The sequence below is a fragment of the Phasianus colchicus genome, chromosome 5 (assembly GCF_987193195.1).
Source record: "Phasianus colchicus chromosome 5, bPhaCol1.hap1.1, whole genome shotgun sequence".
NCBI classification, from domain to species: Eukaryota; Metazoa; Chordata; class Aves; order Galliformes; family Phasianidae; genus Phasianus; species Phasianus colchicus.
In genome coordinates this window covers 1,103,187-1,115,974 of record NC_143440.1, presented here as the reverse complement: position 1 = coordinate 1,115,974, position 12,788 = coordinate 1,103,187, and the positions used below count along the sequence as shown (strand labels likewise).

Genomic DNA, 12,788 nt, shown 5'->3' with positions numbered 1-12,788 from the left:
TGCTAAGATCAGACCACAAGCTACAGCATCACTGATGAGCAAGCAGCAAGACAGACCTGCTACCCATGCAGTGGCTTACCTCTTGACTAGCACCACGTGGATCAAGAAGGTAAGAAATCAGTGCAGAGAACTGCTGGAAGATTGGAAAGGGGAGCCACATCCGAATCATTGCGCAAGTCTGAAATTCCAGAAGATGTTAATGACAACTATTTGTTTTCCTTGCACTACCTGTAAAACAATACACGTGTTGCATCGCGCTGGCTTTATAAACCCAAATGTCAGTTACTCCAATGCAAAACCTCTGCTTGTACAATCCTGAGCCAACTCAACTGTAATTTAAGGAAAAAGCAATTTATTTATTTATTTTTTTTAATGCTGAGCAGTTTTCAGGATCCCAAGTTTCTTTCTGTTACAGGGATGTGTGATTAACATCCTTTAGGACGGCGCTGGCAACCTTGTTTCTTCTCCTACATATTGTTGGGGCATTAATTTGGTGTTACATGACATAGCTATGCTTGTTTGCTTACCTACTGTTGCTCGTCTCAAATAGCAAATTATCCTATTTTTGTCCTTTCTAAACCAGCGTAGGGATGACAGCAGGACCCATAAGCCTAACACATGGGATGGCCAGACTGTACAGACCGAGAAACAGAAAACAGAGGAGCTTTAACATTTAAGCGAGCTGCTGCTTCGTGCCGACTCGTTCCTCTGTCAAGAGAGCAAGCTGAGAACGCGCTGTGACTTCTCTAATTTGTTTCCCCGAGTTCCCTCGGTGAACCTTTCGCCTTAAAGCAGGAAAAAAGGCAATCACTGATCGCTCCCCAGGTGTAAAAGCACGGACAAACTTCGGTGAGCCCGCTGCAGCTGTCAGGCAGGCACAGGTGGGCAAGGAGCCGAGGAGAAACAGCCGAGCGCGGCAGGACCGGAGGCCGAATCACCGCCGGACCGCCCCGAGCCCCGCCGCTCCGCCCGCACCGCCCTGCAGACGTGGCGCCGCCGGGCCGGGACGCGCTGGCGGGCGGCCGCCGCCCAATCGCGAGCGGCGGAACGGCGGGGGAGGAGCGGGGCCGGGCGCGATGAGCGGCGGCGGGCCGCGGCGCGGTGCTGGCGGCGGGACGGAGGGCGGCCGGCGGGGTATGGGCGGCGGGGTGGGGCGCTGCCCGGCGGCGGTGCTGCTGCTGCTGGCGCTGTTAGCGCTGCCGGGCGGGCTGGGCAAGCCGACGGCGTGGCAGGAGCGGGCGCGGCCCGGAGCGGCGCAGCAGCACGAGGACGCGCCGGGATTCCAGTACGACCACGAGGCCTTCCTGGGCAAGGAGGAGGCGCGGAGCTTCGACCAGCTCAGCCCGGAGGAGAGTCAGGAGCGGCTGGGGTGAGCGGACGGGCGGCGGAATTGGGGCAGGGCAGCGGGGGGCTGCGGGGCTGCGGCGTGACCGGCTGCCTCACTTCTGTATCCCTTCTCTCCCTTAGCTCTGCCGTTCCGTGAATCAGGCTGAACCCATTTCTTCTCTTGCCTTCGTCACAATTCCTTCTGTTTCCCAGGCCGTTAAACCAGCTCCCCGCAACTTCTCTGCTCGGGACAACTTTGCTCGGTCTTGTTCTTACTTCCGTGCATCAGCTGCTTTAATTTACTGCTTCTCTGTCCTTCTGTGAGAAGGCACACTGCTAATTAGAACTAAGCTTCACAGTAGTTACAGAAAGATCTTTGCAATCACTAAGCAGAGAATAGTCGGAAAAAATAGTCAAGTTCTTTGCTATGAGAGCGGTGAGGTGCTGGAACAGCTGCCCAGAGAGGCTGTGGATGCTCATCCATCCCTGCAGCTGTTCAAGGCCAGGCTGGATGGGGCCCTGGGCAGCCTGGGCTGCTGTGAAATATGAAGGTTGGTGTCCCTGTGTGTGGCAAGGGGTTGGAGATTCATGATCCTTGAGGTCCCTTCCAACCCTGGCAATTCTGTGATTCTGTGAAAACATCTGTATGTTCTCACTAAGATGAGCTGTGCCCTTCCACAGGGAGCGGTACTGAAGCACGGTGTGTCTGTCTGATGCCACATAATGGTGCCATTGGCTCAGCGTGGCCTCCTGCTCCTTGTGCAAGCTGTCAGCATGGACCTGCATCTCAGGAAGCACGGAGCACAAATGACCAGTTTAATCGAGATTGTTTGAAAAGCAAGCAAAAGAAATCATCTCAGCATACACGTTTGTGACTTACATGAAGTGTGTCACTAAACAAGGGTGTGGGTTACTTAAATTAGGCCTTCATTTTTTCAGCTGTGGGTGTGAACCACGTGCAAACGGTGAATGTTCACAGGACTCACCCCAGCCTAGCATTGATCTGCTGGAAAGCCACAGAAGGAACTGCAGGGGTCCACAAAACCCAACGCTTTTGTCCTTGTGGCCTCTGCTAAGCATCTGATACGTGCTTGTATTGTAGTTGTTTTCCTATTCTAAGTCCATTATAACTCTCCCTGCGGCCTGTGAGCAGGTCCCCCAAAGTCAGAATCTAGACAATCTAGTAGCTTTGAGACTCCAGGTTCCACTTCGGTTATTTGTAGCAATATTGAATAATGACTAGAGAAATGGTAAGATAATCTTCAAAATGCAATAAAGCTTCAGCCAGGACAGCTTTTCCACTAAAGCGTAATGCCCCAAACCAGGACGAGGTAAAGATAATGAGGTAGGTCTGACATCCGGTTTGTTTTTCTGCCCGCCCTTAATGGATACCGCTCTCTTTTTACAGGAAGATTGTGGATAGAATAGATGAAAACAAAGATGGCTATCTCACAACAGAGGAGCTGAAAAACTGGATTAAACGGGTACAGAAACGCTATATCTATGAAAACGTCGCTAAAGTCTGGAAAGACTATGATACAAACAAGGACAATAAGATCACCTGGGAAGAGTACAAACAAGCTACCTATGGCTATTATCTAGGTGAGACATCATCAGATTATATGCTCAGTGACAGCTGAGGTTATGAGGCACCTTGTAGCCAACCTGACTTTGGTATCACAGGGCTTTGGGAAATTGCCTAAAGATGCTCAGAGGTTGAAAGCACTGCTTGTGTCTTTATTGCAGCCGTTTCCACGTGGGTCACCACTACACAGAATGTTTTGTAGAGGGCTTTATTGGGTGTACTGACAAAGCTGGATTGAAGTCTCCTGACTGCAGTTAGAAATGTATTATTTTTTAACATTAAAAATGGTGCTTACATTCAAAAACACAATTAATGAATGTTTGTTAATTGAATCTCACTTAAATTTGTGAGAGTGTAAATGGTAAAAATTCTGGCTGGGTATAAACTATAGCAAAGATACATATATATATATAGATAGATAGATAGATAGATATAGATATAGATATATAATAAAACAGTGCTGAGAGAACAACAAATGGATATTAATTGGCCACAAGTGCATTTATACTGGAAATAAGAAGATAGTGTCTTAACACCATATATGCAGTTTCTGGAGCAATAGGAAGCAATCATAAGTAGAAGGTTTGATTGCTTTTTAGAACCAAGGAGTTGTGTACATTATAGTGATTCCTAAAAGGAAAAAAAACTTCTGCAAATGAAATCTGCTCTGAATACTTCCTAAGCAAAACTTATGAAGGCAGATTAAAAAAATTCATCTACCAAATATAATATATGATGCTGCAGAAGCAGGCTGGATGTGGCTCTGGGCAGCCTGGCCTAGTGGCTGGCAACCCTGCCCATGGCAGGGGGCTTGAAACTAGGTGATCACTGTGGTCCTTTTCAACCCTGGCCATTCAATGATTCTATGAAAAGCCTGGATTCCAATGGGAGACTTACTTGGCCATTGACTTACACTATTAAGTCACCTATAAAATCAAAGAGTTTGACCCTACAGTTCCTTAGGAAAGAGAAATTCCAGTTTAACACAGCAGCTGTTCTAGCAATGAGCTTTTGTATTTCTAGATTCAGTGTATATATCAGTAAATCAGGAGAATTTGTTGTTCCTTGTGAAATGCACTATCACATAGTTTTGTGATTGTCTTGATTAATTGGCAGAAAATCCAGAAGAATTCCAAGATGCAACAGATCGACACAGTTTTAAGAAAATGCTGCCCAGAGATGAAAGGCGATTCAAAACTGCAGATCTGGATGGAGACTCAGCTGCCACTCGTGAAGAATTCACTGCTTTCCTTCACCCAGAGGAATTTGAGCACATGAAAAACATCGTTGTCTTAGTAAGCAGTGCAAAACCAATGACACTATTTTTACTTCGCTTAATGGCCAACTGGGGAACAGAAAGGGATAAATTCCTGAAATTTACTTTAGATTTAGAGCTTTCAGTACAGGGAAGACTAAACAAGAGCACTTAGACTGCTCTTAAATTGAAACCATTTTCGTATGGCTGTGTACCAATATAGAGGAAAAGGTATGCTGACATGAGGCTGTCAAAGACAAAGTGTTCGATGCTGACTTGTAATTGCACTTAGCTTAAAACATAAGCGTGATGTCCAGGTCAGGGCTGGAGTGCAGAATGACTTGAGGAGGGGAATAGCCAGAATTCTGTTTTCTCTTGATTACTTCAGTGCAAAACTATTTTCCAGGAAACGTTAGAAGACATAGACAAAAATGAGGATGGCTTTGTGGATCAGGATGAGTACATCGGTAAGTCTGTTTCTTACAAAGTGTCCATTTGTCCATCTTCTCTCAAAGCTGCAACCAAGAGGAATGTTTCTCTGCTTCCAAGTCGCCTGTTTTTCCTAAATATTCTCCTGCATTATTTAGGAGGTAAACCCACTTACTTTTATAAGGACTTTTTGCAGCAGTCTTTGTTTCTTATAGAAATACAAGACGATGCATTAAGAACGAACTGTATAGAAATAGAAGTGAGATTTAGGGTTCTCAAGAAATTGTGATGTGAAAAATAACTGTGCATTACTTAATGTTTCCAATTGTGTTCTCTGTCACTTAACAGCAGATCAGTCACAGTTAATTTGCACAAACTTAAGTCACTCTGTGCATTTAGCTGCTGTCTTGTGCTGAGATATACGAAAACAAAATGGACTAGAGATCAGCTATACATAATACATTTTACCCTTTTGAATAATTTTGCTGATTCCAAAAGCTAACCTCACCCTCTTCACTCACTTTGATGGGTTTTAAATCAAGAAAGTAGTACCAGGAAAGCTATAAAGATCACTTCTCATATAATCAGGAACAGTATACACATGTTAATTAATGGCAGGGGGTTTCTTTGCCTTGTAAATTATATTTAGCCTCAGAATGTGAGTGCTATTCATTTATGACTGAAATAACAGGGCAGCATAATTTCCACAGTAATTTCAGTTCATTCAGTGACATTACCTACATATAATTATAAGGTAATTGTCAACATTTGTTACCATTGCAAATGCTGTTTTTTCTGTCTTCTAGGATAGAAAGCATAGAATGTTCTAGTCACAATCACCCCACATTGGCAAGGATGATAAAAATCAAATTGACAGGACATCAGATGCTTCAAATAAACAATATAATTTGCTCTTTAAAAATGCAGAAAAAGAAAGTGGATGTGTTGTCTGAAGTTTTCTTTATGAGCTGAGGAAAATAGCTTAAAATATTCCTACACCCCTTTTTCAGATATAATTACATTTTGTTATTGATCAAGCTGGGGTAAAAACAACCAAATCACTTCCTTGATTAGGAACAATTAAAAAAGCCCACGAAATGCAGTCTCTGGATCAGGAATTTGATGGGAAAACCTGCTGAAGGTTGCGGAGCAATTCCTCCCTCTTCCCTCCTTCCTTCTTGCCTCCTATTTTGACTTTTACAAGATTTGTTTTAGATTTTGTAAAAGCAGCAAAGCAGAATATCTCTAGTCACGTTAAGCACAGAGAACTAAATTCTCACTGTCCATGAGCAGGTACTGAATATTTCAGGGATATTTTGAACAGTTCTACCAATAGAGAGTCCTCAGCCTAGTATATATGCTTCCACTGTGGGGCAAGGGGAGACTGTTCTTACATTTCAGATCAGCATTTACATCTATAAATGCCAGTGAGCCTATGACCTTAAGACCAACACTGTGGGATGCACTTTTCCATACTGTATCCTTGAAAACCAAATGCACAAGTCATAGTAGTACTATCTACAGAGCAAGCTTTAATAGAAAAAATGAAAGGCTTGAGAAATAAGCACCCCAAATGAGCAGGAGCCAATTGATTGGCCACAGAGACCAGAAGGATAAAGCAAACACACTTATGCTTCGTGAAGCTATTGTGATTTGGAAGGCCTGTGCTGTAAAAGAACAGATGTAAACTAGTACTTGCTCTTAGTAGTCACTGGTACTCTCCAAACCCTATTTATATAGATAGCAGCTGCCATTCTGGCGTTTTCCTACCATGATGCATAGCAACAACATGTAATGGAATATTGGTGGGAAGGTTCAACCTCTACTGCTGTACCACCAGCATCTGTCTCTGACATCGTGAGCCAACATCGTAAAACAGGAGGCATTAGTTTCAGAGCAGCCCTTGTAAAATGTTAAAAATTAAAGTGTTTATTATATATTTTCCTTAAAGCATTAAAAAAGAAGAACAAAGACAAAAAAAGAGTGAGATATTTTATCTTGTTTTTGAGTTGGACATGCCTGCCATAACCACTCTGCTGGCTGGAGTCCGATTTTATCCATGAAGACATTTGCTGGCAGGGACAAGATAAAATTGCTAAGTCCCTTCCTCACATGACTAAGCCCAGTCTCAAGTCTGTGATTGCTATTTAGCAATAGTTTTGATTGCTATTTAGCAATAGTTTTCCTGAGGGGCACTGCAAATATCTCTAGTTGGTGCATAATTTTCAAATTAAGAATGACTTGAGTGAGACTTTGATTTCCTTTCCAGCTGATATGTTTGCAAATGAAGAGGGAGGACCAGAACCTGACTGGGTGACTACAGAGCGTGAGCAGTTCTCAGATTTCCGTGACCTGAACAAGGATGGAAAGATGGACAAGGAGGAGATTCAGCACTGGATTCTCCCACAGGACTACGATCACGCACTAGCTGAAGCCAGGCATTTAGTCTATGAATCAGATGTCGATAAGGTATGTAGAGTTCCAACATATTTTAGGAAAAACTAATATTAAGGGTTGGGTTGGTTTTTTTTTTTGGTTGGTTGTTGTTGGCTTGGTTCTTTTTAAAGATAGAGTCAGCTAGCAAGAAGTGATTCCTAATAATTTTTGTTATTAGTACGCTTTGTTTAAAGTTTTAGAGGCTAGACATGCTACTGTCTTAATGTATGAGTGCAAATGTCAGTTGGTAGGGTGAGAATCACAAGTGAATGAAACGTGGTTTGTTAGCATTAGAAATTCCATTTCATTTCGTTAGGTTAGATAAGAAACTTTATTTTCTTAAAGTTTTCTGAAAGTTTTTGTAAAACTTTCTGCAAGTTTTGCCACAGTAGAAGTTTTTTGCTTCTGAGAATTGTAATGGGTTTTGTACATTGATTCAGACTGCAAGAGGAAAATTTAAAAAAAAAAAAAAAAAAGATACTACCTAGGAGGTGTCAAACAGCTCCAGCTTTTGTAATCAGACACGCATTCACTTCATTTAACATGAGAGACCAGTGGTTGTGGGGTCCCAGATGGTGATCATCCAAGGTGTAATGCCAGCAAAGTTGGAGCCTGAAAAACCCAAACTCTTACACAGAGTGCAACTGTCTTGAACCAAACACACAGAGGATTTTTATTGTTAGAAAGGCAAAGACAAACCACATGGAAAACTATGTACCAGGTAACTCAGACTGTTTAGTAGTGAATTAATTACAAGTTAGTTTCAATTAGCAGTTTGACCGAACTGAAGCCAGAGGGACTTCATTGGGGTCAAAAAGCTCACTCACTGTGACAACTGCAGTGACTCCTGAATCTTAAGACTGGCTTTTTGCAAGTCTGTGCTGGTATCTTTTACTTAGCTTTGAAAATGTCCTTAAAGAGATTTTCTTTTCTTTCCACCAGGATCAAAAACTAACAAAAGAGGAGGTTTTAGACAACTGGAATATGTTTGTTGGAAGTCAAGCTACTAATTATGGGGAAGACCTCACAAGAAACCACGATGAACTATGATATAAGTATATCAAGCAGCATGCCACAGGCCTTTTCTCCATTTTACTGAATCTACCATGCCCATCCCTTTTTGGGGAGGATGGACAAGGGACACACTCAAAACTGAATGACTTGCATATATTTTTAACATGGCAGTTTATTACCTCAGAAACTATGTAGAAATAGGGTTTTTTTTATTCACAAGGTTAAATGCTATATCTAATATACGGTTCTGTTTTGGGGAAAAAATGGTAATGTTTCTTAGTACGTTAGATCTGGGAAAGGCACTTAAAACATAAATCCAAGGATCTTCAAAAATAACGTTTCTTCAAGTGCCCATTTTTATCATAGTGAAATGCAGCTACGATTAGTAAGAAACCTGTTTTTTCAGTAGTCTAAGTTGTTTAGTCATCATTTCTAATAGTGTTTGAAATCATAGAATGACTTAAGTTGGAAGGGCCTTGAAGATCATCTAGTTCTAACTCCCTGCTGTGGGCTGATTGCCACCCACAGATAAGGCTGCCCAGAGCCCTATCCAGCCTGGTCTTGAATGCCTCCAGGGATCAGGCATTCTGTTCTCTGTTCTTACAGTTTACCCTCTTATACAGAGGTCTGACAAGATCCACAGCCTTTCTGTCCATTTTTCTGTCCATTTTTCTCTCCAGGTTGGGCTGAAGGAGATACTGAGCAGACCCATGGGTTGTAGCTTTACAAGTGCAACGTGTGCAATTGGCCCTTCTCTCCAAGCCCCACTGCAGTGCAGAAGCAGCACACGTAGCCCAACACCCATGCTGGCATTCCTCAGCAAGGGTTGTGGAGTTCAGACTGACAGCTGTTCCTTCTGACAACAGAATAACGTACGTTATTTGTGGGCTCTTAGTTATGCTGTTTCCTGGAAGGAATGATGCCACATGGAGCATAATTTATCTCACGCTTTTCGCACTTTACCCAAGCCATACTCTTGTTCACACAGTGTGAATGGCAGCAGCTCCATGATGGAGAAAGAATGAGACATATCACCCCTCTGGGCCTTCTGTTTTCTGTACTACACACGGGGACAGATTCATGTGGCTGAAGTTCTAGTTTGTATGTATGTACGTATAAATATGTGTACTGAAGCAACTACATGGAGACAGCTTTCCTTCCAAAGAAAGGGGTAAGCTTTCCACACAGGTGCTTTCTTTTTTACTGTATAATGTGAGCAGTAGTGTGTATTTTTATATACCTAACTCAGATAAGTTTGGTTGGTTTTAAATATGCTATTTTTAAAACGAGCACAATAAAACCATAACTTTTTGATACTATGAAGGTGCAATAACAGTAATACAGACCAGCGGAGAGAGATGACGTGAAGCCTCTCACGCCAAGAGTTCAGCCTGAAGCACTGGCTGGTGAGCTACAACCAGCAGCTGGACGTACGGCACCAACTTTTTCTTCTTTGCTTCATTAAAACAGCTAGAAATAAGTCACGTGTGTATTTTTACTATTGCTAGAACCTGTTCTGAATGCTAAGGTCATGTAAGAACAGTGGTTAAATACTTTCAGTTGAAGATAGCTCTGTATTACACACACTGGCAGAGATTACTTGCCTTTGCTAGCATTATTAAGCTTTTAGTGTGCACCTACAGCATTGCCAGCAAGGTCTCCTAAAAGTCCCTACCTCTTCTGCTAACGTAGAGTAGGACAGATGTCATGAGACATAAACAGTTTTTGCTCTCCCAGTAATTCCATGCCAAAGTAATGCCTAAATGCAGTGTTACCTGAGAAGCAATAAAATTGTATCTTGGCACACAAAAAATTATCTGTATGGTTTATTGTTTGGATTTGGAAAGGTTTGCTGTATTGAATCTTGATAACTTCTGTTTTCTAGCAGCCCTTTCTTTATATTTCTTTATATTTTTCTTTATATTTTAGTACAGAATTGCTGTGCTCTCTCAGCACTTGGATCATCTTCTGCTGTTTCAGGAAACAATACCTTAAAAGACCACAGTAAAAAAGCTGCTTTCCTGCTACTAAAATTGCAGCTCAGACTGGATAGGAAGCCAAGGGTTTTCACTGGAGCCCAAGGGAAGGTTGTTTGGTAACTCTTGTTGAAATTCAGTGGGAGTTGGGTGCTGAGACACTAAGCATTGTTGCCTGCAGCTAAACATGACACTTCCAAATCCACTGCATTCTGCCCCAACAAAAAAACTGCATCTGAGCTTTGAGAAGCAATCACATTTTCTTCCACGTTACTCAATGAATTTGGAATAAAATTAGCATCAACTGAGAGAAGGATTATATTCCTTTATTTGTTCTCAATCTCTATTAATGCTTGGAATATATTGGGTATTTTCCAGTATGAAATGATGCTTATGTAAATAATAGCACTGAAATCAGAGGAGTTACTTGTGGAAATTTAGGCCAATTGTATTTCATAGCTTTTTTTTTTTTTGTATGTTTGTTTTTTACAAGAAGGGTGGTACTCAGAGTATGCCCAGCCATAAATAAGGCAAACATGCCAGTTAAAGTGAAATTCAAGCCAATCAAGTTATCAATCATTCTAGGTATAATGGAGTCACGTTAGGAGAATTTTTATGAAACAGAATACAAAAACATATTTTAAAGAACAGATCATTGATGTGATTTCATTCTAAGGGCAACTCCTTCCTGTAGCTCTTCACAGTGTTTCACTTACCAACCTTCAGCAACGCGCAGTGTATTTTGTGCACTGAATCTTCCTTTCAAGCTCAATGCACTGTGGAAGAGTAACTCCGAAAGAGACTAGAGCTTCTGGGTTTAAATTTAACACTATTTAAGGAAAGCAAACCTTTGCTAGGGGATATAACTGTTAACATTGTGATTTTTCAAGCCTAAGGTTTCTAATGGGGTTTGACTGTTCCAGAGATAAGATTTTTTTTTCCTAGGTAACATATTTCAAGTCATATTATGAGCAAATGTTACAAAATTTTAGTGTAATGTGAAATACTGTAATGTCAGATAGCATTATTTATCTGCTTAATATGACTAAACCCATTAATTGCTGGGAGCCATGCTTCATCCCAGCAACATGAAAATTCATTTTGTGCCTATCTTGTCAGTTATTGCTGATTTTCTTAATGAATAGTGACGTAGTGAAATTCTGTCGGGAAATGTGTTTATATATTTCCAACTGCAGGTTCTGTGTGCTGACTTCCTGTTACATAGATCCTCCATTACCTAAATGTTTTCATTGTGCCTGTGCCACACCGTATCAAAGGTGCATTTTTCCTCCCTGTGTATCTGGAAAGCCATTATTATTGCACATGCAGTTTTAATTATTAGAATTTATGGAATGAACTAAGTGGCTAATGTGCATTGTCTTATATTTCCATTTAATGATTCAATCGAGTTAAATCTGTCTCCCATTCCAATCCAGGTACTTTACATAACTCCCTGTGGAATGGAGAATGCAGCTCATCCTTATCCTATTACATTTACACAAGTATCTTAAAATAGTTGCATAATGATTTACTGTCGCTATACAGAAGTCAGCCTGGGTCCCAGTGAACTTAACAGCAGAGCCCCTTGACCCTATGCAGAGGGACAAAGGCCTCAGCCACATAAAAGCAAGCACAAGAACAATGGGGTGGATGGTGGGACTTGAGGTTTCAAGAAATTTGATGACCATCAGCTCCCGATCCCCATATAATAATGCTAGGAGTTCAGATTGATTCATTCTCATATAAGGTATTCAGAGCATAAGGCTGTTTCAAGGAGGACAGTGTCTAATGGTCTGTTCAAATACATTTATCCCTTTTACTGAGTGATGATATCTCTCCTAGACAGCTGATTACCATTAGCATATGTGACCACTGGCACGTGTAACTTGTTTTGCAGGGTGGCAGAAGAGGCCACATGAAAACATTTCAAAGCCAAAGATTTTGCAAAGCCTGGCATGGCCCAAAGTCAAATACTTGGAACTAATAAGCAGTACCTCTCTCTAATTTGGGATGTTATGTTCCACTTAATATGCCTAGCAAGGAACACATAAACCAAAGTTACTAAGTTTCAAAGAAATAAAATTAGGCTTATATTTCATTTACAGGTACTAGTGAGGCCCTTCAAATCCAAGTGCTGTGTGGATTCCAAACCTGATGATTTTCAAAGCAGAAAAGAAAGAAAAGGTACCAGCTTTCCCATAGTATGCAGGTACATAAGGGACTTAGATGCACTGACACAAAGGCAGCTTCCCAGCTGCATTCTGTCTCTCCATAGGATGAGATAAAATTTCTTTCCCAGACAGGAGCAAATTCCTCACTATGTCTGCCACAAGAGTACAACAGTCATCAGGTACGTCCATTGCTGTTCCTGTTGATAACTGATGGATTTCTGTCTTCAGAACAAACGCTGGCTGTGTTTATGGCAGCAAAGTTCTGCAGCTCAGTTTCATCTACTGCACATTTATCATTTTCCTTGCCCAAACTAACGTTAGCACTTGCTAGATAAGGAAAATGCTCAAGATTGTGTCTACCAGTGTAAGAATTTATCATAAAGCATCCAAATGCCTGGGTGGCTAGCATTTGCAGTTTTATAATTTAAGAGTGGGCCTCACATATGTAGTATGTGAAACCACCACGCACCTGAACAGCTATATAGACCAAGTTATGCCATGATACTAAATCTCTATGGTAATTAAGGGTGACACATACATTAGAAGTGACAGTGTTTCATCATATCAACAAAAATTGAGTTATGCATCAAGACACT

At 41.6% G+C, this 12,788-nt stretch overlaps 1 protein-coding gene across 1 annotated transcript; it reads left to right on the top strand.

Annotated features, from left to right (window-relative positions):
• Positions 1-1,117: 1,117 nt before the first annotated feature.
• Positions 1,118-9,858, top strand: RCN1 (reticulocalbin 1). Its single transcript, XM_031607319.2, has 6 exons — positions 1,118-1,369; positions 2,735-2,928; positions 4,028-4,206; positions 4,573-4,633; positions 6,865-7,064; positions 7,974-9,858. Exons 1-6 carry the CDS (start codon positions 1,137-1,139, stop codon positions 8,079-8,081), a joined length of 975 nt encoding a protein of 324 aa, XP_031463179.1. The 5' UTR covers positions 1,118-1,136; the 3' UTR covers positions 8,082-9,858.
• Positions 9,859-12,788: the final 2,930 nt, after the last annotated feature.